Source organism: Pelecanus crispus, chromosome 7, assembly GCF_030463565.1.
Source record: "Pelecanus crispus isolate bPelCri1 chromosome 7, bPelCri1.pri, whole genome shotgun sequence".
Lineage (NCBI taxonomy): Eukaryota > Metazoa > Chordata > Aves > Pelecaniformes > Pelecanidae > Pelecanus > Pelecanus crispus.
Window position 1 is genome coordinate 12,561,202 of NC_134649.1, and position 26,975 is coordinate 12,588,176.

General features: G+C 38.7%; 1 protein-coding gene across 3 annotated transcripts; it reads left to right on the forward strand.

Moving 5' to 3' along the window:
• Positions 1-306: 306 nt before the first annotated feature.
• On the forward strand, positions 307-26,744 carry COPS2 (COP9 signalosome subunit 2). 3 transcript variants are annotated; one of them, XM_075713842.1, is made up of 13 exons: positions 307-381; positions 13,061-13,174; positions 14,239-14,316; positions 14,916-15,041; positions 16,419-16,529; positions 16,649-16,726; positions 17,566-17,740; positions 18,813-18,991; positions 19,122-19,174; positions 22,143-22,240; positions 24,058-24,140; positions 25,104-25,162; positions 25,911-26,744. In XM_075713842.1, the coding sequence occupies exons 1-13, from the start codon at positions 328-330 to the stop codon at positions 26,053-26,055; spliced, it is 1,353 nt and encodes a 450-aa protein (XP_075569957.1). In that variant the 5' UTR covers positions 307-327; the 3' UTR covers positions 26,056-26,744. The 3 variants fall into 3 exon arrangements, with proteins under 3 accessions (XP_075569957.1, XP_075569960.1, XP_075569958.1); XM_075713845.1 differs by having other exon boundaries at positions 16,440-16,529; XM_075713843.1 differs by lacking the exon at positions 307-381 and adding an exon at positions 5,339-5,395.
• The last annotated feature ends 231 nt before the right edge of the window (positions 26,745-26,975 follow it).

Genomic DNA, 26,975 nt, shown 5'->3' on the forward strand with positions numbered 1-26,975 from the left:
CCGCGCCCGGGGAGGCGCCTCCGGCCGCGGGCGGCGAGGGGGTGCCGCCGCGTCCCCCGCCCCGAGGCCGCCAGGGCGGGCGGGAGGCGGGCCGCGGTTGCTAGGGGCCGGTTGCTAGCAGGGAGAGGAAGCCGGCGGTGGTGCAGCGCTGATTGGGCTCCGTGTGCCCCGGGCCGGGGGCGGGAGGGGAGCGGGCGGCAGCGTGTTCCGGGCGGAGCGGAGCCACATTGGGCAGCGCCGCGCGGGGTTGTGGGAGAAGGGGCTGGCCCCGCTGCCTCCTCCCTCTGCCGGCCCCCTTCCCCTCCCCCCGCCCGTCCTCCGGCCAAGATGTCTGACATGGAGGATGATTTCATGTGCGATGATGAAGAGGACTACGACCTGGTAGGGCGCGGGGGGTCGGCGGCGCGGCGCGGGGGCCTGCGGGGGCGGCGCCGCCTCGGCCGGTGCCGGTGCCGGTGCCGGTGCCGGTGCCGGTGCCGGTGCCGGTGCGGGGCGCCCGCCCGCCGCAGCCCCGCCGGGTGCTGCCCCGCGAGGGAGCGCTGACGGGATGAGTTTCCCTCCGGGCAGGAGGGGTGGGGGCAGCGGGCAGGGGCTGCGAGGGGCGGGTGCTGCTTTCGGAGCAGGCCCGGCCCGGCGCCCTGCCGCCTCTCCGCGGAAAAACCAGGCCAACTTCGGCCCCGGGAACTTAGCTAGGCCCCGGGCTGGCCCCCGCGGGCCCAGCGAGCCCGGGCCCCCGCTTGTCTTCCGCAGGGGTCAGGGCGAGGGTGAGGGGAGGGCTCCGGCGCGCTGCCTCCCTCCTTCCTCCCGCCTCTTCCGAAGTGTCGGGCGCGAAGTAAAGTCATAAAGTTGCCCGCCCCCCTCCCCACCCGCGGCTGCGAGGGGTCCTTGGGGGTAGATGTCATTCGTGTGCTTGCGTGAGCGTCAAACTGAGCAAAAAGCGGGGGGAAGAGAAGGGGGAGTGAGGAGAAATGGCCACACAGCCGGTTTCTGATGCAACACGCCAAGGGTGTACTCGTTTTTAACTTTTTGCCTTTTCAGTCTTAGTGAGCTTTTTGCCCCCCCCCCCCCCCCTTTTTTTTTTTAATTGCAGGGTTTGGGGGTTTTCATGTTCTATCTAGTCACATTTTGACATCAGGTCTTGTTCTGAGCTTTTACATAAGCTTTTACAGTTCAAAAAATGCTGCTTGCAGTTAGCAACAGACCAGTTTATCAGGGGAAAATTGGTAACGTAATGGGATTGTTTTGGTGTAACAAATCTTTAAATTATTAAACCCGATTTTTTTACAATGAGTAAAACCATCTTGGGGGAGGTTAGTAAACTAAATAGCTGTCATATTTGAAACAAAACGTTTTCTATGCTGTCTGATTAGTTGTAATTCTCTTGCCACTATCTTATATTGGAGCTTGAGGTTTGGTTGGTTGGTTTTTTGCTTTTCTGAACTCTGTATAGGATTTTAGAACAGAGACATTTTTAAAAAAAAGCTGTGTATGGTTGAGGCTTGAGAGTCTGTATTTCATTCATTTCAGCTGAACGTGTATTTGCAGTACTGCAATTTCACTGAAAAACCCCAGACGCTGGCTTCTGGAAGACTTGCTTTCTAACTAATTATTTGATAATCATTGCTGCTTATGAATTCACTTAAAGGACTTGTCTGATTTTATTTGAAATAGTTGCGGGGCGTTTTTTCTTAGGAGCTGCTCAGAACGGCTGGATGACATTGGAGATAGAATAAAAGCATCTGGTTTTGGTTTTAAGTTTTTCAAGTTCATGTAAGAGCACTTGTTTGACATGCATTGTCATCTTAACCTTATGAGCTGCTTGTGTTGGTATTCCAAGAACTGTTAGTGTTCCACTTAAGTCCATGAATGAATTCACAAACTTTTAGAAACAAGGTTTCTGAAGGAAATACACTGTGACTTAAAAATATTTTGTTGGTCCAGTTTGTTCCAATATCAATTTCCATTCATTTTCATTAACACTGAAATCCATGTCCTGATTTAAAATACTATGTTTATTTTTCCATGTGATACAATCAAAGGAATACTAAACACAGCAGAATTCATGTTGAATATCCATAACATGAGAACTGAACATGTAGAGAAACCATTGAATTGCATTTTTCAATCTTTAAATGCAGCTGCCTACATGTAAATTTGCATAAGTGCAGCTCTAAGCTCATGATGCATTATGTCAGTTTTCACCAAGAATAATTGCTGGTCTAACACTTTTTCCCGTATTTCTTTTTTTCTGAAGCACTTTCTTCCTCATTGGAAAAACCTTCCTGAAACTTCTTGCTTGTGGCAAATTTCAGCCCCTGACTGTAGTTAATTTTCCTGGAACATTTTCATCATCATTAATTACCACTAGCCCAGACCTTTCCAAAATTTAAAAATACTGCTTGTAATAATTAGGAGCATGTCAATTTTTTCTTTTCAGTATGTAACTCCCATGTAAAGCATCAAATAGTATTTAAGCTGCATCTTTAAATAAGACAGATTTTTAAAATTTAATTTGGATTTATAACTGATGGAAAAATTCCACCAGAATTTAAGAAGAAAAATGTTCCAGCTAGACTAGTTTCAGCATTCTTGGACTAACAAACCATGACTGGATGTTGTTTTCAAATGTGCTTGAGACTGTAATTGCAGTGTTCTGCAAAATTGTTTTGGAAAATAGTTAAGGGCCCTGAAGACAGGGCCTGATTTCGTCCTTCCATGTTGATATAAATCTAGTTAAATTAAGAGAAGACTGTAAGGGGATGCATGGTTCTCAAGTTCAGTGTAAAAGCTGCTGCAGAAGGGTTTGAGACCAAAAAATGCATACAAGAGAAAACAATACTCAGAACAGTACGGAATTAAAAATAAAAGCGGACATGTGAGTGTTGGTGAATTTTTTTTTTAAGGAATAGGAGGAGAGACAGAAATTAGAGAAACAGTTAATGAGAGAAGTAGTAGCTATTTTGTCAAAATACAGTATGGTGAAACTAGATTCAGGTCTCCCAGGGTAGCTACTAGCATAAAAATAGTAGTGAAAAGACGACTTCCAAAAAAGTTTTCATTTTGTCAGCTTCTATTAGAAGTGATTATGGCTGTTCCTCTTTAAATGTGCTCTTGACCTGCTGAGTATGTAGAACCAGTCAGTTACATTTCCTTAAGTATGCATGTTCTGCACTTAACTGAAATGTGGACAGATATTCTGAAGGCCCAGCTCTTTCCCAGCTTCATCATGGATTTTTCTATAATTAGAGTAATTACTGCACTGTTAAACAACTGAAGACTACCCACTTTACAGATCATAGCTGACTCTTTCTGCTTAGTTTTTCATTGGGTTAAAGGTCAAGTTTTTGCATGTAAATGACCTCAGCCACTCCTATAGAAGTTAACTTTATCTGTTGGAGATCTTGATACCAGGAAAAAAAATTATTTATATTTGTAGGTGGTTGGACCTAGATTCACAATTTGCTAGTAATGTACAGTGACAGCCTTGATTATTACATGGATTATTCCACTTCATGCTTCAATGAACAGAATAATGTTTACTGGTCATTATGAAAACCACTCAATTTTAATTCCTGTTTGGTGCTTGTTAGGTGCCTTACATGATTTCAGTCCAGGTTCTTTTTACTAGTTTCAGCTTGAGAGTGGATAAGGAGGAAGAGGGAAGGACTGTTGTAAATTACATTTTTGTTTTCAGTCTCAGACAAAAAGCTATGTTTAGCATTGACTTTGAGACTAAATTCAGCCTTTTGCCAGAAATTGATTCTTCCAGGCACAATGACAACACATTGACAGTTGTTGTAATACATCTACATGATTTTTTTGTTTAGTTTTAAATAAGTAAGGAATTTGTCTGCAGTGTTCTTAATGAGACATCTTGTTGTGTTCTGAAATTCAACTTCAAAATTAATCTGGGGGAAGGATAGACAAATCTGTTTGCTGAGCAGCTTGTCTTTTTATGTTATGGAGTTGTATTATTTCAGTGACTTCAGTAGAAGAGCTGCATACAGTTCCAATGAACAGCCAGCAGTCTGCACCCTGGTGAGATAGCTACAGGTTCATGAGGATTGATATGGTTCAAATATGGGGACCATACCTTCAGACCACTGAGGGTTTCCCTTTTCAGGCTGTGTTACTAGGAAATAGGCAGTCTTTTTAGTTCAAGCTATTAGAAAGGCAGCTTTGTCAATGTGAATTGGTTTGCTCTTCCTTTCCAACAGGAAGAAATATACTTCATTTCAAAAGGAATTTCTGTATGTTACCAAACTTGATAGCAATCTCATCAGTAGACAGGGAAATTTTCCTACCTTATATCGATGCATTTTTAATAGATACTGTTGAAATTTCATGCAAGTATTGTCATCTCTTCCCACCTCTTTGTTTCAGTATTGCCATAATTTTAAAAAATACATATACATTGCAAACAAGAAAGTGGTAATACTGCAAAAACAAGCATTTAGAACTATTAGAACTAGGGAAATACCGAATCAAGCAGATCCACGTTACCCTCTTCTGTTTCTTTGTTATGTTTAATTACATTAGTATGTGATTTCTTTTAAAAAAAAAAAATCAGTTTCAGAGAGGACATGGGTTATACTGTTCTCTGAATTAATTACTGTTTCATATTTTATATGGATTCAGTGTGTGTCCCGGTATTTTATTTTACGCATTCTCTTCAGACTCATCTTTAAACACAGATTTAATATATTTGGGGCTTATTTCATTCATTACCATAATGTCTCAGAAGGAAGTATTGAGGCAAAAAGCATGAGAATAATTAGTAAATTCTTTCTGTCTGTACGTTGACAAGTGTCAGTAAGTTCTGGGGTTTGGAGGTTTGTGTGGTTTGGCTGTTTGGTTTTTTTTTTTTTTTGAGAGAGAGTGTTATGTAGCACTTTGTTCAGAACAGAGCTCCCCAGGATCTGATACGCAGTTAGGTATTAAACAGAAGTAAATTAGATCTAAGTAATGCTAAAAAATGGACTTTTAGAAAAGGATGCCTGTAACTATAGGAGAGCTGTGTGATAGAGGTAGAAAGAAAAGGCACTTCTTGTCAGCACCCTTTACATGTTATAATACCAGTTGTTTCTTTCTGCAATCTCCTGTCTCATTCCTGTGCATCTTCCAACTTCTGCTAAAAAAAAAAAAACAAAGGCAGAGCACTGTCTTTCCATGGAACTGTACCGACCCCACTGCAAATCGCTGGCTTCACAGGCTTCTTACTCCTGGTGTCAGCCCCAGTGTGAGCCAGCAGGCACTAGATGACTTGCAGAGTTAGCGACTAGGAGCAGAAGAGCAGCGAGAGCTGGAATGTGGAAAAGAAAACCAGGACTCCTAATGCATGGTTGAGTGGTTGCAGACTTCTTACACAAATCACACTCTTGTTTTTATTCTCATGGTTTGTCTGTGTTCTTTTCCCCCTTACTCTTTTGCATTCCAGTCTGATTGCTTTCTTTATATTCATGTGCCTGGATACCAGTGTCAAATGCACATAGAAACTGTTACTTGCTTTTTGTCCTGGTGCCTGGGGGCCAGTGGTCCAGGAAGGGCAAATGCAAAGAAAGTTGTACTTAGCACCGGGATGGTGTTCAGTTGGTTACTTTGCGGCCAGCGCATATGAGCTACGTGAAAATACTGCATGTTCATTGTAGATGAAATGTTCAAGAAGTTTATCTGGCAAGCTCATATATTAGTATATTGAGAAGTTACTTTCTTTTTTTTTTCCCAGTTGGCCTCATTTGGGCATATTTGTGTTGTTTCTTTAAAAAAAACAACCAACCAACCAAACTGCCCCCCCCCCCAAGCCCACATCACTAATCTTGCAAAATACCGGGTGTTCGCTCCAAATCCTAGAGTTAGCAGACCTCCTAAATGCCGTGGTTATGAAACAAAGTTAGCTGAAGTAAAATCAAATTTGTACCAGACTTATTCTCAGAAACAATTGCACTTCATAAAAAAAGAATGATTTGAGTCAGCCCAGTGGTTGGAATTTGGTAAAATTACCAGCAATTGAAAATTGACAGTAATAAGTATTATTAACAATGTCCTTGAAGGATAAATTTCTACAGAAATAGAACTCTTTGTATTGTGTCTTTTGTCTGGAAAGTTATCCTCTGGATAGCTACTTTCCCTTTTTTTTTGAAAAGGTTTGCAAAGTAGGAGTTTGATTCTTATACAGCTAGTGAATGGTACACAGAGAAGCAAAAGTTTAGCTTATTCCATTTTCAATGCAGAGGTTAGGGTAGTGCTTTAGGCAAGAGAGGAGACAAGAAAAAATTAGTAACTAATGAATGGCAGTTTTCACAAAATATTTGTATCTTTGGTTTTGTACATGTTTAACGTTACCAGGTTAATGTGCCACTCTAATCGCCTAGAATACCACAAATCTATCATTAAATATCACTGATAGAGCATTAGGGTCTCCAAGTTCATGTACCATATTCACAGAGTCATCAAATTGTTTAGGTTGGAAAAGACCTTTAAGATCATCCAGTCCAACCATTAACCGAACATTACCAAGTCCAACACTAAACCTGTTAAGGGTAGAGTAGCAATTTCATGTTTGCTGGCTTAGGGGCTGGTTTATTTATAATGAAAGTAAAAACTAGGAATCATTAAGTTTGGAAAGGACCTCTAAGATCATCAGTCTAATCATCAACCCAACGCCACCATGCCCACTAAACCATGTCCCGAAGTGCCATGTCTACCCGTTTTTTGAACGCTTCCAGGGATGGTGACTCCACCACCCCTCTAGGCAGCCTATTCCAATGCTTGACTACCCCTTCCGTGACGAAATTTTTCCTAATATCGAATCTAAACCTCCCCTGGTGCAGCTTGAACCCATTACCTCTTGTCCTATCGCTAACTACTTGGGAGAAGAGACCAACACCCGCCTCACTACACCCTCCTTTCAGGGAGTTGTAGAGAGCGATAAGGTCTCCCCTCAGCCTCCTCTTCTCCAGACTAAACAACCCCAGTTCCCTCAGCCGCTCCTCATAAGGCCTGTGCTCCAGACCCTTCACCAGCTTTGTTGCCCTTCTCTGGACATGCTCCAGCACCTCAATGTCTTTCTTGTATTGAGGGGCCCAAAACTGGACACAGTATTCCAGGTGCGGCCTCACCAGTGCCGAGTACATGGGGACAATCACCTCCCTGCTCCTGCTGGCCACACTATTCCTGATACAAGCCAGGATGCTGTTGGCCTTCTTGGCCACCCGGGCACACTGCTGGCTCATATTCAGCCGGCTGTCAACCAGCACCCCCAGGTCCTTTTCGGCCAGGCAGCTTTCCAGCCACTCTTCCCCAAGCCTATAGCATTGCATGGGGTTGTTGTGACCCAAGTGCAGGACCTGGCACTTGGCCTTGTTGAACCTCATACAGTTGGCCTCGGCCCATCAGTCCAGCCTGTCCAGGTCCCTCTGCAGGGCCATCCTACCCTCGAGCAGATCGACACTCCCACCCAACTTGGTGTCATCTGCAAACTTGCTGAGGATGCACTCAATCCCCTCATCCAGATCATTGATAAAGATATTAAACAAGGCTGGCCCCAAAACTGAGCCCTGGGGAACACCGCTCGTGACCAGACGCCAACTGGACTTAACTCCATTCACCGCTATTCTCTGGGCTCGGCCACCCAACCGTTTTTTTACCCAGCGAAGAATATGCCCGCCCAAGCCATGAGCTGCCAGCTTCCCAAGGAGAATGCTATGGGAGACTGTGTCAAAGGCTTTGCTGAAGTCCAGGTCCACAGCCTTTCCTTCATCCACCAGGTAGGTCACCAGGTCATAGGAGGAGATCAGGTTGGTCAAGCAGGACCTGCCTTTCATGAACCCATGCTGGCTGCGCCCGATCCCCCAGTTGACCTGTACTTGTCTGTTGAGTTCACTCAATATGAACTGCTCCATAATCTTTCCTGGCACCGAGGTCAGGCTGACAGGCCTGTAGTTCCCCAGGTCCTCCTTCCAGCCCTTCTGGTAGATGGGCGTCACATTGGCAAGCCTCCAGTCATCAGGGACCTCCCCTGTTAACCAGGACTGCTGATAGATGATGGAAAGTGGCTTGGCGAGCTCCTCTGCCAGCTCCCTCAGTGCTCTCGGGTGGATCCCGTCCAGCCCTATACACTTGTCCAGGTGGCGTAGCAGGTCGTTAACTGCTTCCTTCTGGATTATGAGGGCTCCATTCTGCTCCCCGTCCCTGTCTTGAGCTCAGGGGGCTGAGTACCCTGGGGATGACTGGTCTGGCTATTAAACACAGAGGCAAAGAAGGCGTTAAGTACCTCAGCCTTTTCCTCGTCCTTAGTGACAATGTTCCACCCCCCCATCCAGCAAAGGATGGAGATTCTCCTTGGCTCTCCTTTTATTGTTGATGTACTTATAAAAACATTTTTTATTATCTTTTACAACATTGGCCAGATTGAGTTCTAGCTGGGCTTTTGCTTTTCTAATTTCTTCCCTGCATGACCTAGCAAGATCCCTGTTCTCTTCCTGAGTTGCCCACCCCTTCTTCCAAAGGTGGTAGACTCTCCTCTTTTCCTTGAGTCCCAGCAAAAGCTCCCTATTCAGCCAGGCTGGTCGTCTTCCCCGCCGGTTGGTCTTACGGCACAAGGGGACAGCCCGCTCCTGCGCCCTTAAGACTTCCTTCTTGAAGAAGGCCCAGCCTTCCTGGACCCCTTTGCCCTTCAGGACTGCCTCCTGTGGGACTTTCCCAACCAGTGTCCTGAACAGGCCAAAGTCTGCTCTCCAGAAGTCCATGGTAACAGTTTTGCTGCGCCTTGTCTTTACATCGCCAAGAATCGAGAACTCTATCATATCGTGGTCACTAAGCCCAAGACGGCCTCCGACCACGACGTCTCCCACCAGTCCTTCTCTGTTTGTAAACAGCAGGTCAAGCGAGGCACCTCCCCTGGTAGGCTCACTTACCAGCTGCATCAGGAAGTTATCCTCCACACACTCGAGGAACTTCCTAGACTGTTGCCTCTCTGCTGTGTTGTACTTCCAGCAGATGTCCGGCAAGTTGAAGTCCCCCATGAGAACAAGGGCTAGTGATGGCGAGACTTCTGCCAGCTGCTTGTAGAACGCTTCATCTATCTCTACATCCTGGTTGGGTGGTCTGTAGCAGACTCCTGACAGGACAGCCACCTTGTTGGCCTTCCCCCTCATCCTTACCCATACGCACTTGACCTTATCATCACCACTGTTGAGCTCTATACAGTCAAAACACTCCCTAACATACAGAGCCACCCCACTGCCTCTCCTTCCATGCCTATCCCTTCTGAAGAGCTTGTAGCCATCCAGTGCAGCATTCCAGTCATGTGAGTCGTCCCACCATGTTTATGTGATGCCGACTATGTCATAGCTATCTATGTATTCGGTCTGTGAGGAGAGGTGCCATGCTTCAAGAGCTCTGTATGGTCTCTCAAGACCACATTGACTGAGGCTCTTGCTACAGTTTTCGGAAGCCACAGCTGGTTTTCTTACCCTCCCTGGTCACCTGCTCCTCTGCCATAGCTCACCAGCTTCAGGACTGCGTCTGTGTAAGCACTGGCAGGCCTGTTTTCTCAACCCAAGCAGGATCAGCCATCAGCAAGGACTTGTACAGCATGAAATGTTGAATCGCTGCAGTGAAGGGGGAAGGGGATGCTAGGGCCAGAAATGAACAGAAAGAGTCGGGGAGCACTGGATGCTCTTAACCTGCCTTCGGTGCTGGAGAAACTGCAAAGGGATCCATGCCCTAAAAAGGATGATTAAAGCTGACTGGGGTGAATTGTCTTCTGTGTGTGTTCATTTTAGAAGCTGAGGCTTAATGTTTTAAAGCTGTTTACTAGATGAAATGAGTTTTGCGAAAACTTAATATGTAATGTAATAAAGACTTGTAAATTAAATTGGTTCCTCGGTACTAATTTAACTTCCATTAAAATTATTTGAAAGAACTATGTTCCAGACAGACTAAGCTACATCAGAGGTTTTATCTCCATTACAGTTGAGCTAGTGTGGTAATTTTTCTTCCCCCCAAAAGTGATGCGATGGGATTGGATTGTTTATAACTGACGAGATTTAGAACATGCAGATTTTCAAAGGAGCAATGCTGAAATAATGTCTTAACTTTTTTTTAACTACTTTTTTTTTAAAGCTGTATCAGGGCTTTCTAATTTTGTGAGTAATAATAAAAAAACTCACTTGTTTTGTTTTGATCCTCTTGGGAAAAGAGAACTAAGTGGGTTTCAAAGACCAGTTCTGTGTACTCAGGCATCTGTTGTTTTCATTTGTACTGACAGTGTTGATGTCCATTTAAAAAATATCACCAAGTCCTTAATAAAAAAAAATTCTTAGGCCTGTTACTTTTTTTGCATCAGCTGGCGCTAAAGTGTATCACACAGGTGCTTTTATATCTTGAAGTTATAATTAAGGGTGTTCTTCACTGTGCAGAATATTAAGTCTAGATGGTATAGCAGAGATTTTTAGAGTTATGGAGAAATGCTTTTTGTAAACCTGATACTCTGCCTAATTTTTGTGCACTTTTATTTTGGTACTGCATTCTTTGATGCAACAAACTTTCTACCTAAAAGGGGTGAGTTGGGGAAGTTGTTCAGGCAGGAAGCAGGGGTGTTAAACATGAGGGTGAGGAAAGGTTAGGTGTTTGGTATCTGAATTTATTGTTAAAATAACTTTTCTGTTTTCAGTACTGGGAAGGAGATGCATCTTTATTCTTAGTTTGAACTTTGAAGATACAGTTTCACACTTTTCCTTTCCTCCTTCTTTCCTTTTGCTTTTGGCAAAAGGCGAATGTTCTCACATTTGTATCATACTGCGCAGCGATTAAGTCTAAATATGTCTTTTAAAGTAAGCAGCTTACATTACATTTTCTGGAAGTAGGAAAGCCCTGTCTCCCTTAGACCTCTGAGTCTGTATCAACATTCTAAATTTGATGTGAGGCAAATAGGCATCAAGTGAAGGAAAAATATAGCTGTGAGAACATAAAACACCACCTTTGATGCATTTCAAAGCATTTCCATTAGGAAAAAAGATCTCTTGACTTAACACTTATTCTTTATTATGTATTAATATTATTATGAAAATAGCTTTATGGGATACTTAAGTAGCATTGAGAAAAAATGATCTGAAAAAAGGCTTCCTGCATGAGTCAACATCCAGAATCACTGCCAGAGCTAAGATGAACATTCAGATGTTTCTGGCTTTGGGCTAACAGAGCACATTGCTTCCTAAAAGGAATTAATTTAGTTTGCCTTCCTTTTATCTTTAGAAATAGATACTTCTGCCAAAAGGATTCCCCATTGTTCAAGTTTAGTACAAACAAGACATCAGCTGATGACATGTATCTTAAATGCTATGTTGTTTAAGCTTTGGCAGCCTGTATCTTCGTAAGGTGCCTGATAGGCTTACAGCTGTTGACGTCATGTGCGTGGTGTTCTACCTGCTTCATCAGTGCTCGATCAATAGGGTAAAGAATTTACGAAAACAAGCTAACCAAAATGAAAGTCTGCGCAATGAAATAAGACGCTTCCTGTTTTCTTTGCAGTTTTCAGTATGAAGTTCTATAGTTCTCTGGGAATTCAGAAAACAGGTTTGTGGAATTCAGTAGGCTTTTAGGTCCATTGACTCACTAAATACTAATGCTTCATGTGAGTATAAATACATACATACATGAGCAACTTGCCTGTGTCTAACAAATAGAAATATTAGCAGGTTGAAGGATAGATGTCTCAAGGACCGTGTTCAATAAAATCTGGGCCAACTGTGAGCTCCCATAATTAATTTTTCCATTAGAACTTCAGAAAACTTAAACTCTGAAAGATTTGCTTGCACTGTAGGGAAGCGAGAGCTAATTTAAAACTTCTCTTTTGCCTCATCTTTTTTTAATTCCTTCCCACAGTTTTGAAGGAGTCCATTAATGTTAGCAATATATGAATGAACAAAAGAATAAATGTGCCTCATGAGGTACAGTAAAAGAAGAAATTCCAGCTTCAAGAAGGGCACCTGACTATGCATTGTTTATACTGGTACAAGGGAAGGTTACTCTGAGGACAGTAACTTTGAGATTTAAACAGATTCTGGTAAACAGTTCATCTCCTAGTAGCTCAGCATTCTGTTGAGGGAAGTTGGCTTGAAAATGCAGAGGTGTGAAATATTTTTGACTCGTGTAAACCTCAAATAAAATTATTTGAGTTTGTTAGTGTTTTGTAATTCAGACATGCAACATCATCCTTCAGCAAAAGAAGATAAAATGCTTACATTTTTTTCATCAGAAAAAGCCTCAGAGTACTTCTTGTTTAAATGAAGTAATAATTGGTAGAAGTAAATTCTTCAATTTGTTTGGCGCTAGTGTACATGATGGGTAATTATTTGACTAATTATTGTGCCTATGCCCCACTCCACCCTCTTTGGCAGTATCTTTAGCATTTTCTCAATCATCTCCTGCTTCTCAGCACTGAATCAGCTGGCGTGATCATCATTATTCTTTTTTTTAATTTCCTTCGACAAGTATGAATCGTTAACAGCATAAAAAGGCAGATTAGAGAGAGTCATGGAAGCATTTTATATCCCGGGTTGCTGAATCATTACTCGTGTGGCAGCTCAGCCAGAGTCTTTTCTATGGATAGCAAAGGTCATATAATGGAGCGCCTTTAGAAGACTAGTGACCAGTAGGTTCTCTCCCCCGTACAGAAATGACATACGCTATTAGCCATCTGTCCTTAAACACCAAAATTGGCAGAATTTTAATAATACAGTCTCTACTTGGCATAAAGGCGAAATTGGTAGAGCTATGAGTTCATTAGTCCAGAAAGAAATCTGTTGACAGGCAAGTGTTGGTGGATGGTGAGGCTGGCCTAGTAATGGGAGAGAGATGATTTCATCCTAAGAGTCCATACCTGTTACATGCTCTAAAACTGAAGATTTTCTGTTAATATGCAAGCATTCCATGTCAGTTTGAGCAATATATCTTACTGTATTTTATCCATTTTCAGCATAATATTAGATGTTCTGAATCCTTCTCTTTTCCTCTGATTTTTATTTGGTTTTTTTTTTTCTTTTTTTCCTTAAAACAGGAATACTCTGAAGACAGCAATTCTGAACCAAATGTGGATCTGGAAAACCAATACTACAATTCCAAAGCTTTGAAGGAAGATGATCCCAAAGCAGCATTAAGCAGTTTTCAGAAGGTTTTCTGCCTTTATATTCTATCTCTTATTTTTATATTAATTCACGTTTAAAAATATTTGCTTACCATTTAAGTTATTTTCTGGAATTTTAAGAGTAATGTTTATGTTTTAATTTAGTAATGTGCTAAGTTTATCATTGGACAACTTGGACTCCGGGCTGACTGCCTTTCAGGATCATTCTCGGGGAGCATAAATAGAACATGGAATAGTCCTATTTTATCGCAAAACTGAGTTTTTAATCTTCCAGATTTACTAAGTTAATTAAACAGTCCTAACTGTGTTTTCATGTGTCAACTGTAGAAGCCAGAGCCATTTGTTTTTTAAAATGAAATGGTGTTTTCCCCAGTGTCTTATGTAATGTATTATATTTGGTTTGCTATCTGATTCCAAAGCTTTAAATGTATAAATACTAAGTGACAGAGAGTTTCTTTCCTTCATGCCAGTTTTAAATTTTTAATGTTTGCACACTACCACCAGAAAGCAATATGTTAGATGTAACTTTTTAAAGAAAAAATAGGTTTTTGCATCTCTTGGCTTATTTATAGTGTATAACAGTATTATATACATGACTTAAAACTTTCTAAAATTTTTACTTACAAAACATTCCCTTTACTATTTTACATTAAAGCCTTCTGGAAGCCTTTCTGATATGTGAAGAAACCGTACTAATTCAGAATTGTATATTTGTGACTAATTTAGTCAAGGGGTGGGTTGAGTCAGTTTTGCAGGGGGTGTTACAACTTTTTTGTGTATATGTATTTATGGAGTGGCATTAAAGTGTAGTGTTTGGTGTTAAACAACTACAACAAAAAAATCTATAAATAACAATTCATCCTTCCTACATCAGCTAAGTTGTGAAAACTAGTAAGATACATACACCTTGCTAACTTTCTCAATAATATCAGGGAAGAGTAAAATTGAAGAACAGGGCAGAGCGAAACGTTACTTTGTAAGGAACAAAGGGGGGGGAAGCATGTATGGGATATATACATTTTAAACAAGATGCAAATCAATTTAAGTTTGAATAAAGCTTTTATAAAGTTTAAAAAATTCTTCTATTTCAGGTTTTGGAGCTCGAAGGTGAAAAAGGAGAATGGGGATTCAAAGCTCTGAAACAGATGATTAAAATAAACTTTAAATTGGTAGGAATTACAGCTATCACTTGAGAGTAAATGGTATAAATAGGTATTTGATCGAGAGTTCTTAAGTTATTCTAACTTATGGCTATGACAACTAAATCTGCCAGAATCTGTCTTTTGCAACCTTTAATGGCTACTACAGACGTGGCAGGGGAATTACGTGGTGGTTGCAAGTCAAAGGCAAAATGGATGCGAAATAGCTGCTGTAGTCAGTGGATACTCTCTGAAAGTTTGAGGCTTGGTCCTTGCTATCCTGAGGTATCACACAATGAAACCGGTAATGTTTCTATGTATGTGTACTTCACCAGAACAAATCAGTGAAAAATTTATATGCTGCATATGCAACCATTCCAAACAGTTGTATAGCCAACTCTGTTTTCTTCGTTAAGATAAATATTTTAAATGTCTGTTCCATGCAGTCTTGCTGAAGTTATTCCTGATTCTGCTGCTTATGAAAAAGTGGTGACTTAAAAGTTCCTAATAGCAACCACTACTGCAAAGACTTTCTGCTATGCTTTCTTTGCTGTATGTTTATTTGCGAGATATAACTCAGTTTTTAATCATAAAACAAAAATTACAATGTAATTTTGTTTTTGCTTTAGACTAACTTTCCTGAAATGATGAACAGATATAAACAGCTATTGACCTACATACGGAGTGCAGTTACAAGGAATTACTCTGAAAAATCCATCAATTCTATTCTTGATTATATCTCTACTTCCAAGCAGGTTAGATCATCAGTTCTTTCATCTTCATCGTTTTCCTTTTTTCATTTTTAACTATGGACTTTTTTGTGTATGGTCAGCTGTTGGTTTTAGGGTTTTTGATCTTAATAGAGAACATTTGCAGTATTAATTTGTTGTCGTATGTTAAAATGTATTTCCCACATTTAATGGATTCTATCAACACACATAACTTTTCATAAACTTGTCTTTTTTTGGCAATATTTACCTGGGATTTCTATTCTAATAAGTAAATACTTTTTTTTAGCATAGTAGCTATACACTATAAGTGCCTTCTCAACTATAATTTGTAATTAAACAATACTTTTTTTTTTTTTTTGTGGGGAGAGGGGAACCTTTGAAAAACTTTGCAGTGAAGTGTTGGTGTTACATACTGCCTGTCTATGAGTGTACTGTGCAAGCTAGGTACATGCTTGTAGATACACAGCCCAGCTCCTTTTCTTTTCTGGTGTTGCAGAAGCTTTACGGAGAGTAGAAAGCTCCCCTAACTGACTACCTGGAAATAGCACCTGGATATGGAGGATCACTGGTCTTTAGTGATGACTCCTCTGTTGTTATCAACAATCCTTCCTGTCCTGCCACTCATAGGAAATTAAAGTTTAATAGTTGAATGATGGTTTACTCTTAAAGTCTAAAGGATTGTCTTAGACTATACCTTGTTGGCAGAGGTCAGTGTGTTTGGTCTAAATGCAGTTGGAGCCAGACCTGGAGGGACAATCTCGAACTCTTAACTTGGATGTACAGCCACAGATCTGTTATCCCCAAAACAATGGCCATAAACAATACTAATGCACTCTCTGTAGAACCTTTGTTAAAAGTCACACTCAGCACTTTGATTTCCATTTTGGATGTTGTATTTTTGGGTTCATTCAAAGAAACAGTTTGATGTGCTTGAGAGCTTGCTTTCATGCAGCATTGATAGTATAGAAAGGAGAAAGCATCTTTTCCTTTGACCATTTCTCTCTCTTTGTAAATCGTATTTTCTTTTTGATGTGTAAATTTTTTTTGTTTTTCCTCTTTTAAGTAGGAGCAATGTTGCCTGTTAGTGTTTGTCTTTTGTTACACAACATAAGAATCTTATTACTTGGTTATATAAGATGGGCTTGTATAAGGTGTCTTTCATTTTTCACTAGCATGATAGATGGTTGCAAATCTCAAAATGTGAATGCTTCTTAATTATATCTATTTCATATAAGAAAAGCAAGTGTACTTAGTTTTGTTACTTTAGAAGCTTTTTACAATTTAAAAGCAGACATTCAGTAAGATGCAGATACCTTTCTTAATTTGTAGTTCAAGCATGCACTTTTAGTTTGTTCAGATTGACTTTATTAACAGGTACAAATTTGCTGTTTACAATTATAGAATTCTGATTTTTTATGTCAGATGGATTTGCTTCAGGAATTCTATGAAACAACACTTGAAGCTCTGAAAGATGCTAAGAATGATAGATTGTGGTTTAAGACAAACACAAAGGTAAAATATATAACTTGCTGTTTTCTGCTTTTGTTTGTGACACGGTCAGCTAACTCTTATAAATTATAATTGTGAAATCTTAACAGACCTTAGTACTTCAACTTTTTTTGTCATTACAGCTTGGCAAATTGTACTTAGAACGAGAAGAATATGGGAAGTTACAAAAGATTTTGCGTCAGCTGCATCAGTCATGCCAGGTACCTTTATATTCTAAATCACTGTGGTTTAGTAAACAACTTTTTTTTTTTTTTTTTAACATCTGTTGTTGGCCTTTGAGGCACGTTGCTGAGTTTCAGTACAGAGGGAAGAAATACCGTGCCTGCTTTAGTTTGTTATTGGTTTGATAATGTGAACAAAAAATGATAAGTGTTTTATTCCTTGCTTAAAGATGATTTTTAAAAAATTATTCACAACTGCTGATTAAGTTTCTTTTTAGTCAGGTGCAAGGATGAGAAGCATACATGAATAATCTATAATGCATAGACATTTATTTTAAAATATAGTAAAGATTCCAAGTGAGCTTTACTCAAACCTGAAAGTACAGTTGCTACTTTCCCATTTGGAAGGGGAAAAAAAAATTAGCCATGCAGCCTGCTGTGCTTGTTTATGTCCCCTTTTCTTCCTCCAGCATGGAAAATGGGTTACAAATATCTGGGAAACGTTTCTGTTATAGGCAGCAGCAGAGTCATATGTATTGTCTCTCTCTCTCTATATGTATGTGTGTCAGTTGTTGCATTTGTATACTGAGAGCGTGGTTTAAGGAAAGTGGGAGAGAATAAAGGGCGAAGTTCTGAAAGTTGTTATAAGGAAAAATACTGACTTTTTAAATAAAGGGCTTCAAAACTTGGCCTAGGATAAGTTCTTTGAGTATTATGTTTTGTGTCAATAGTTATATCAAAATTTTAAAGTTTTAGGAATATCCTTATTTCTGACAAGAAATTACTGAGAGTATTTGGTAATCAGTTTTTCACTAGTATAAAACTGAAATCACTGTTCTCTTAAAATTTCACAGTATTTATTACTTAATCTATCCTAGACTGATGATGGGGAAGATGATCTAAAAAAAGGTACTCAGCTATTGGAAATCTATGCTTTGGAAATCCAAATGTATACAGCACAGAAAAATAACAAAAAACTTAAAGCACTATATGAACAGTCATTGCACATCAAGTCAGCCATTCCTCATCCACTGATCATGGGAGTTATCAGAGGCAAGTTAATCTTGAATTTTTCATGTAACTTCTGTTGCATAGATGAGTTTTCTGAAAATCTGATAATTAACGTTTTTTCCAGTTCCAACTATAAATACAAAGGATCCTGTAGATTCAGAGGCAGACAAACCATATGTGAATAAAGGACTACAAATGCAGTGGCTACAGTCTCATCATTTAATGTTTGCCTCCTGTAGGACTTCAGCTCTGCTGTTCTGGTGCCTGAGTACCAGATGCACTGGTCAGAAGGGCAGGACAGTTGACCACACATACTGTAGGAGAGAAGCAATAGAGGAACGGGAGGAACACTTGAGCTGTTTGACACCATGGCAGGCAACAAAGGATAAATGCAAAGGTGTTTGCAAGGGATAAAAACAAAGGCTTGACAGCACTGCTAGCAGAAGGGACTGCTATTTCTGCAATCCCCTTTTGTAAATTTGTGCGTGATGTCTCACCTCACTAAAATTCATCAGGAACTGAAGGGTTTTAAGATGTGTTTGAAAGTATTATTTATGATCCGTAATAATGAATTATAGTGGAAGCATGCTGTTTGTCTTGAAAAAAACTTTCTCCAGAATACTGTTGTGGTTTCCCTCTTCCCCTAGTGTAGGCATTGCACAGACAATCAGGCAGTAGTGGGTACTTCAGAAATAGAAGGAGATATAGAATATTTCTCGATTTTTCTGTGTGGTTTTGCTCAACAGAATTGGGGAAATTCCATGAATATAGGGAGTCAGCTGCCTTTGAAATGGAGATAAATTCCATTATAGTTTTTACAGTATTTTAACATAAGGTTAAATAACTATTGGCTGTGAGGATTAGTGTACTTCTAGATTTATGGTGTGGGTTGGGTTTTGTTTTTTCTTCTTTGGAATGGGTTTATTCAAATGGCAATGCTCTATGTGAAGGCCCTAATGCTTTTTTTTTCCGTAGCGATTTCAGAGAATGAAAAGACTCCTGAAAATATTTCAGTAATCTATTTAGTAATAGCGTGGAACTTCTGAGTACAATTATTGTAGTCAGCAACAAGCACGCAGTGTTCCTTTTCTCTTCATCTGTGTTTTCTTTTCAGAATGTGGAGGCAAAATGCACTTAAGAGAAGGAGAGTTTGAAAAGGCACATACTGATTTTTTTGAAGCATTCAAGAATTATGATGAATCAGGGAGCCCCAGAAGAACTACTTGCTTAAAATACTTGGTCTTAGCAAACATGCTCATGAAATCTGGAATAAATCCATTTGACTCTCAGGAGGTATTTTTTTTTTCTGTTTCCTTTTTTTCCTTACTTTTCTGAATTGGTAGGGAAATTACCCGAAAGACGAAAATGGAAAAAAAAAAATTTAAAACCTAAACATGCATATTGTGCTTTCTGTTCTGTGTAGGCTAAACCATACAAAAATGATCCAGAGATTCTAGCAATGACGAATTTAGTAAGGTAAGATTTTAATTTTTCTGGAGAACAAAAAATAAAAAGATGTAGTGTCCAAACCATAAGTGGAATATTTTTAGAGGTGGCTTTTCTCTGCACAGCTAACACAGTTATTTCATAAATACTGGGCAAATATTTGTAGACTGTTTTCCTTAAGAAACTTCTATTTACTATGACATACCAAAGTATTTATACTATACCAGGCAGGGGTACAGAAACATGCTATTATCTTCTACTATGGTGAATCTCTTATGCAGTGGCAAAACCCTCATTTCTTCCCTTAAATAAAGTTGTCTCGCCTTGCACTGCAACTGGTCTTTATGGTTTGGCTGATTATGTGGCCAAGAAGGCCAACAGCATCCTGGCTTGTATCAGGAATAGTGTGGCCAGCAGGAGCAGGGAGGTGATTGTCCCCATGTACTCGGCACTGGTGAGGCCGCACCTGGAATACTGTGTCCAGTTTTGGGCCCCTCAATACAAGAAAGACATTGAGGTGCTGGAGCATGTCCAGAGAAGGGCAACAAAGCTGGTGAAGGGTCTGGAGCACGGGTCTTATGAGGAGCGGCTGAGGGAACTGGGATTGTTTAGCCTGGAGAAGAGGAGGCTGAGGGGAGACCTTATCGCTCTCTACAACTCCCTGAAAGGAGGTTGTAGTGAGGTGGGTGTTGGTCTCTTCTCCGATGTAATTAGTGATAGGACGAGAGGAAATGGGCTCAAGCTGCACCAGGGGAGGTTTAGATTCGATATTAGGAAAAATTTCTTCACAGAAAGGGTGGTCAAGCATTGGAACAGGCTGCCCAGAGAGGTGGTGGAGTCACCATCCCTGGAAGCGTTCGAAAAACGGGTAGACGTGGCACTCTGGGACATGGTTTAGTCTAGTCTGCCCTTAATAGGTTTAGTGTGGACTTGGTAATGTTAGGTTAATGGTTGGACTGGATGATCTTAAAGGTCTTTTCCAACCTAAACAATTCTGTGATTCTGAGATGACTGTCATCTCATACCAAAGCCAACAGAATAATTGGATGCGTGGATGTGTCATGATTACTAAAGGAGTTTCATAATTTAAGAATATGAAACCAAACTCTCAAGTGATCTACCCTATCCTTCAAACATATGTGAAAATCAAAAGCATACTTCATGACCTCTTAGAGGCAACTGTGATATTGGAACTTTTAGGGTATTAAGATCACCGGGTGAAGCAAATTGAACTGAGGCTGTTTTTGTATACTGTGCTCTGAAGCTAACCTGTTCCATCCACTCTATCCTGCCTTTGATTTTCAAGTAAAAAAAAAAAAAAAAAAGAACAATGCATAGGAAAACTTTTCCCACTTCTCATTGCATAAAATGTAATGCCTGCTCACCTTTTGAAATACACAGTTGATCTCATTATGGAACAAACCTTGCTCTGATACTGCTATGGTGCTGCACCATTGTATTTATACAAATTGTTTCTGAAAGTGAGGATGTTCATCCATTATTGACATAATGATGAATAAATGATTTGGCAGTTTATTAAGGGACTGTTTCCAATAATCCCACTTTAGACGTGTCTTCTCTACTTCACTGTCATAGTTTCATGTGAATTTGAAGCAGAAGGAACTCCAGATGGCCTTACCCAATCTTGATTTTATTCATATTCCTAATTTATATCTTTTATCTTGACATTTGAGTATAACTGCTTCTTTAAAATTAATAATGCAATTAAAGCAGTGTAGATAAGAAATATGCAGAAGATAAAATCAATTCCAAAGATTACAATTATGTTTTTAATTCTTCCTAAACTCTACATTGGGAACTGGAATGTTTTACATATGGTAAAAAGAGACTTCTGGAATAAACAATAAAATATACTTAACTGAAATTCCTTTTAATTACGAAGTAAAATTTACTTGTTTCGTGTGATATAGTCCATTCCACTCACATAACTCTATTTATAAACGTCTCAAGTTCCACTTTAAATTTAACTGGTCTTTTTCTTGCCCATTTTACTGATAATAAAGGATGAGGGGTTTTTGACCAGTTTAAAAACAATCTGAAAAAGTACAGAGACTTAGGAAAGAAAAACAGATGATGTTTTTAAAATGATTGATGTTAGTATTAAACAGAAATTGAAAGCATGTACTGAACACTGTGTCTTTCATGTTAAACATTGATACCCTGTAGCTTAATATAACTAAATTACTGTGTAAGTTTGATTGGGTAGTAGATAGTCTCTATTACAGCTGACTGTTCCTGTAAGAAAAGATGATAGACTTGAATTGTAAAACCATTATATATCAAGAAAAAGGTCTTGTTTCAGTGGTTATAGCACTTGCCTTTAAATGATGCTGTGGTGCCACTACCGAACAATAGATGTCTAAACCCACCTTCTTTTTGTAATCCTTTCTCAGATAACAAGATTGACTAGTTAAACAATATATATATGCACTACAAATAAGCTATAACTAAAAATATAAAAAGTAATATTATGTCAAAATTACTGATGGTCAATCCTGGAAGTCAGGATTTCTTCCAGTATTTTTAGAATTCAGCTTAAGATGGACATTCTATAAACAGCAACGGCCCTCTAGACTCTTTCTATCTCTTATTTGTTCCATACAGTATGGCTTCATGAAGCCAAAATTCAAGTAATGATACTTTTCAAAGTTGGCTATTTTTAGGGTCTAGGCTTTTTTAGAGAGTAAGTTCTTAAAATACAGAAGTTTTGAAACTAGAGTGCACTTAACTAACATGTTATGTTATGTATAACATAACTAAACGTTCATGCTAAACTTTTGTAAATGCTACTAAAATTGAAATAGGAGAAAGGTAATTTCTGTTGCATCTCACCTTGAAACAGTTTTTTCTTATAAAGGTTCCGAATATAATTATTTGCCACCGACACAATACAGGTTTTTTAGAAGATGTAGAACAAAGTCTTATCAGTCTGTTTAACTTTTAAAAATAATAATTCAGTCTCTTGTATTTTCTGAAGTGCCTATCAGAATAATGACATCACTGAATTTGAGAAGATTCTGAAAACAAATCACAGCAACATCATGGACGATCCCTTCATAAGGGAGCACATTGAAGGTATTTTTGCAGGCTGTCTTAATCCTTTTTTTCCACTCCTTGGTAAGCTTCTTCCCCCCCCCCCCCCCCCCCCCCCCGCCATTTATTTTTCTTCTTGGCAGAATGAGAGTTCTTTTGTAATTACTTGTGGATGATTCCCTTACTGTTTCCAAGTTCTTTAGAAGTTGGTCAAGGCCAACATGCATGCAGGCATGTGGAATGACTGTGAAGAATTGCAGGAATGATGAAGAGTGATCAAGAGTGGAGAGTCTAAGACAATATCTATGGTGGTGTTAGGCACTGAGTATTTTCTTCCATTGGAAGGATTAAATGAGGGCAACCCTTACTTGTGAAGGCTGGTTGCGTCAGTCTCAACAGTTCAATGTTTGCTAGTTTATAAGGTTAATTTTCTGCTTCAGATTAAAGGCAAAATATGTAGACAAGGTAATGAAGGTTGCATTAATAAATGTGTAGTAATAAAATATGTAACAAGATACATAATTCTAATGTATATGTTGAAAACAATGTTTGGGTTCATAGTACCTATACTTAATAAAACAGGAGAGCACACTAACATGTGCCCATCCGTTCCATTAACATGACAAAATAAAGTTACCCCCTGCATTTGTCACGTATCTGAGAATTTAAGTCTCTTCACTTGAATATAGGGTCCATTTTTTCAGATAACTACTGTTTTCATCAAGAGTGGGGCTTACTGTGGCATTGAAAGATCATTTGGCTGGATAGTTACATGAAGGAAAAGAGTTAAATCCAGAGACCTGGTTTTCTTACACTTCTTGTTTGTAAAAGAGAACATGGCAAACAGCAGGGGAAACTAAATATAACTCCTCTACTGCTGTTACATGTCGACTACTGGTAAGCTTCAAAGTCTTGTAGAGTCTAAGATTAGAGAGATGGATGCTTAAGGAAGAAAGTATGACAGAACTGGAAAGCAAGAGAAGGAGGACAGTTGAATCACATGATTGAAGAGAATCTGAGTTTCACCCCTGATATGATAATAGTCTGCTAGCGATATCCAGGGGAAAAAAAGACATTCTCATCTTTTTCACTCTGTAGTGATACAGAATGTGTGTTTGTGGTTACAATGTTTACACACCTTGCCTCATTGTATTAATCTCATTAGTTTTATTGAGATACATAATGTGGTCTTCAGTATTATTTTTCATTATATAAACTGTCCTCGTGTAACTAGTTCGGTAAAAATGGATCTAGCTCTTTTTCTGTCAATTTACAATTGTAATTTATGCTTTCATTTTATCCAAATTTTCTTAGTAATGTACAAATTTCTAAAACAGTGGCTACACTGTCTTATCAAGGAAAAATCACCACTGCATGCAGACTCTGTTTTATACTTCTTCAATTCCTCATCATAATTTTACTGTTAGTCCCTGATCTTTTAACTTAAATGTGAATATTCCCCATGAAGTTAAGTGCACACAGACTTAAGTTTCTGAGCCTTAAGAATACCTCTTTTCACGTTGGTACAAGGCAAGCATTCTAGGCATAAATTAGAGGGGCAGACATACTGTGCAATAATCTGTATGATTTAGCCAGTTGGTTTGAATAATTTAAATTTTTACCAGGGAGTATGTTGCTCCATGTTTAAACAGTTTTCAACTCTTATCTGTCCATCTTCAGAGTTACATCTTGCTTGGATCCCTGGAAAAAGAGGGTCCCTTTATTTTGCTGTGCTTCCCCACCTCACTGAATTGCTACCTTAAAAGATCATGGTATTTAGGGTATCGTTCTATATGGAGCTGTTTTGCATCTTTATTTCAGTACTGTTGTTTTTACAGTGTTTTTTTCTTCTCTTACAGAGCTTTTGCGAAACATCAGAACACAAGTGCTTATAAAATTAATTAAGCCTTACACAAGAATACATATTCCTTTTATTTCTAAGGTATGTGTCAGTGTAGCTTAAGTAAATGATTAATTGTGAATAAATGCTCTTAAATAAATACAGTGCTTCCAGAAGTAGAACATCTAAAATATAAACTAAACCATAAAGTCGTACCGAGGCACTGTCGTCCAAATGCTTTTCATAATATGTACTACAATATACTTCTAAAGTATTCAATTACCACATTGGTGTAGAAAAGCACTTTTCTGAAGAGAAAGTGAAAAAGTGAAATTTGCATAATTCAAAATGTAATTATGAATGTAAATTTTACAAACATAAACATCCAAATTTTTATTCCTTTTGTTCAAAAGATATCTTCAGATGTCTGTGTTGCAAGAGTTACAGAACTGTGGTAATGAAACAAAGCGACTATAATACTAGAATCACTGATTTCATTTCCTAATCTGGAAAGAACAAAATCAGAAACTAATGACAATAGATGACTATTTCCTGTGAGTCTCTGATTTTTCTTGCAAAAATTCACAGCATTCCAAAATATATAATGAAGTATTAGAGATGCCTATTTTTTGTGCTTAAATTCTCTTTAGAACTGTGTATGCCTTTTTTTTTTTTCAAGCTAGCCTTAATATTTGTAGAACTTGTTTGAGCCAGAAGATGCAATTAGCCTTCTAAATGGTTTTGAGTACAGACCCATTCTTTTCTGATAATTATTGTCTAATTTTATTTCCTGGGTTTTAAGTCAGCAAAGGAACTCATTTCTGGAGCTTCCAAAAATTTTACTTTAGCTTCTTCAGCCTTTTCTGAGAGGTTACTGAACTCTTCATCACTGGCCATATATACTTTTGAATGGAGTTCTTTAGCTTGATAGATCATTATTGAATTGATAGTTTTTAACAGTAAGAAACAGAAATTAAACCAAAATCTGTATATGAAAATAAAGATCGGAAGGATTTAATGTTGCAAAACAGAGTAGCAGCATAATGAGTTTTTTTTGTCTTTTAGGAGTTAAACATAGATGTAGCTGACGTGGAAAGCTTGCTTGTGCAGTGCATATTGGATAAGTATGTACTTTGTACTTTATTCTTGATTACTGATATTTAATTACTTTAAAATAATCAAAGTATACAAGAAGCAACAAACCAGTATTTTTGTGCATTGTGACAATACTGGTTGATTCTAGAACCAAAAGGCAATGATGCTGACTTTGGATTTGCTTGGCTTATGAGCAGTAAATTACATTTGTAAGACTTCAGCCAAGAAAATTTTATATAGCAATTGAGTGGCATGTTTTTACTTTAATTTTGAATTAGGTAATAAATTACTTATTATGATATATATTTTCAAGTACATTTTCAAGTTGACAAATTAGTAGTCTGCTCGCCTTGACTGAAAAAACTTAACTACAATTTGTAAAATTTTTTTTGGAGGGTAACTTGTTATATCTACTAGGAAGATATAAACCCATATATGGATCGTATTTTAATTTCTTTTTACATAAATCTCCATATTTCATGATTGCTTGCCTTTCAAGAACTGTTTACCTCATATTGCTTCAGACTTTATATGTGGGTTATAGCTAGGGAGATAATATATGCATTGCCCAATGAATTAGTTCATTTGATTTCCAATCGCGATGACAACTAAATAGGTAGTACTACCCAGGACAATATATTATAAAAGTGCTGAATTCTGAAATGGACTTTGTGTCTCTGTTGTATAAGATGACCTCTTATGTTACCTCTGATTTATTGTTAGCGCCTATTTCCATATGCATTAGCAATTTATAGTTATTTATTTATTTACTTCTAGCACTATACATGGCCGAATTGATCAAGTCAACCAACTCCTAGAACTGGATCATCAGAAGAGAGGTGGTGCACGGTATACTGCATTAGATAAATGGACCAACCAACTAAATTCTCTCAACCAGGCTGTAGTCAGCAAGCTGGCCTAACAGAAAACAAGCTTTTACAAACATACTTAAGGCAACAGTGCGGTGATGTAAACCTTAAAAGAACTGGGAATGGCAAAACTACTGTCGGTTGGTGTGCCCTGAAATTATTGGAGTTATGGCAGAAGTGCTTTTTTGATCAGCTGGTTTGTGTTTTGCTGCTGCATTTATCCCAAGAAAAAAACAGCTTTAATCTCCAGAAGAAAACCAAAATGCCACGGGATTTATGCTGTATTGACATCTTGCCCTAAACATACAACATCCTAGTAATTTGTCAAAGGGCAATTAATGACCAGAGAGAAGATTTTTGTCATGATTTTAAATACACTGACACGTTACTGTTGGTTAAATTTAAACATGTTTTATCTGCAGAAATTCTCTCACAGAAATAACCTGCAATAACTTGAAATGCATACCCTTTTGAACACTTCCTTTTCTCATGTATAAATTGAAATGTTTGCTGCATTTTGCAAAATGTCAATTCTCCAAAAATGTGTCCGTATATTTCTGTACCTGCAGTGTAGTAAAGGTTTAGAAGAAACCCCATAATTATAGTGGCATACTGTCACTTAGGTTTCAAGCAGCAAAATAAACAGTGCAGTTCAGAAATTGTACAGCTTGTTTCTTGATGTGCTTTCATTATACTTGATTTTTGTTATTTTTAAAAGAAAATAGGTATTACTTCATCCTTACCTCACTTCTGAAGGACAATATGGAGATTTTAAGTCTAAACCTTGGTATGTGTGCTGTTGATTTTTCTTTTTTCTTTTTTTTTTTCCCCTTGACATAGTTAAACGTAAATACTAAAGAGTTTAAAAGCTGATATTTAGCAGTCTTGCTAACTAACTTTTATTTTGCAAGATATCAAACTATTATCAGTCCTGTCTAGTTGCTGTTGGTGGGTATTTGGCATTTCTCAGGAA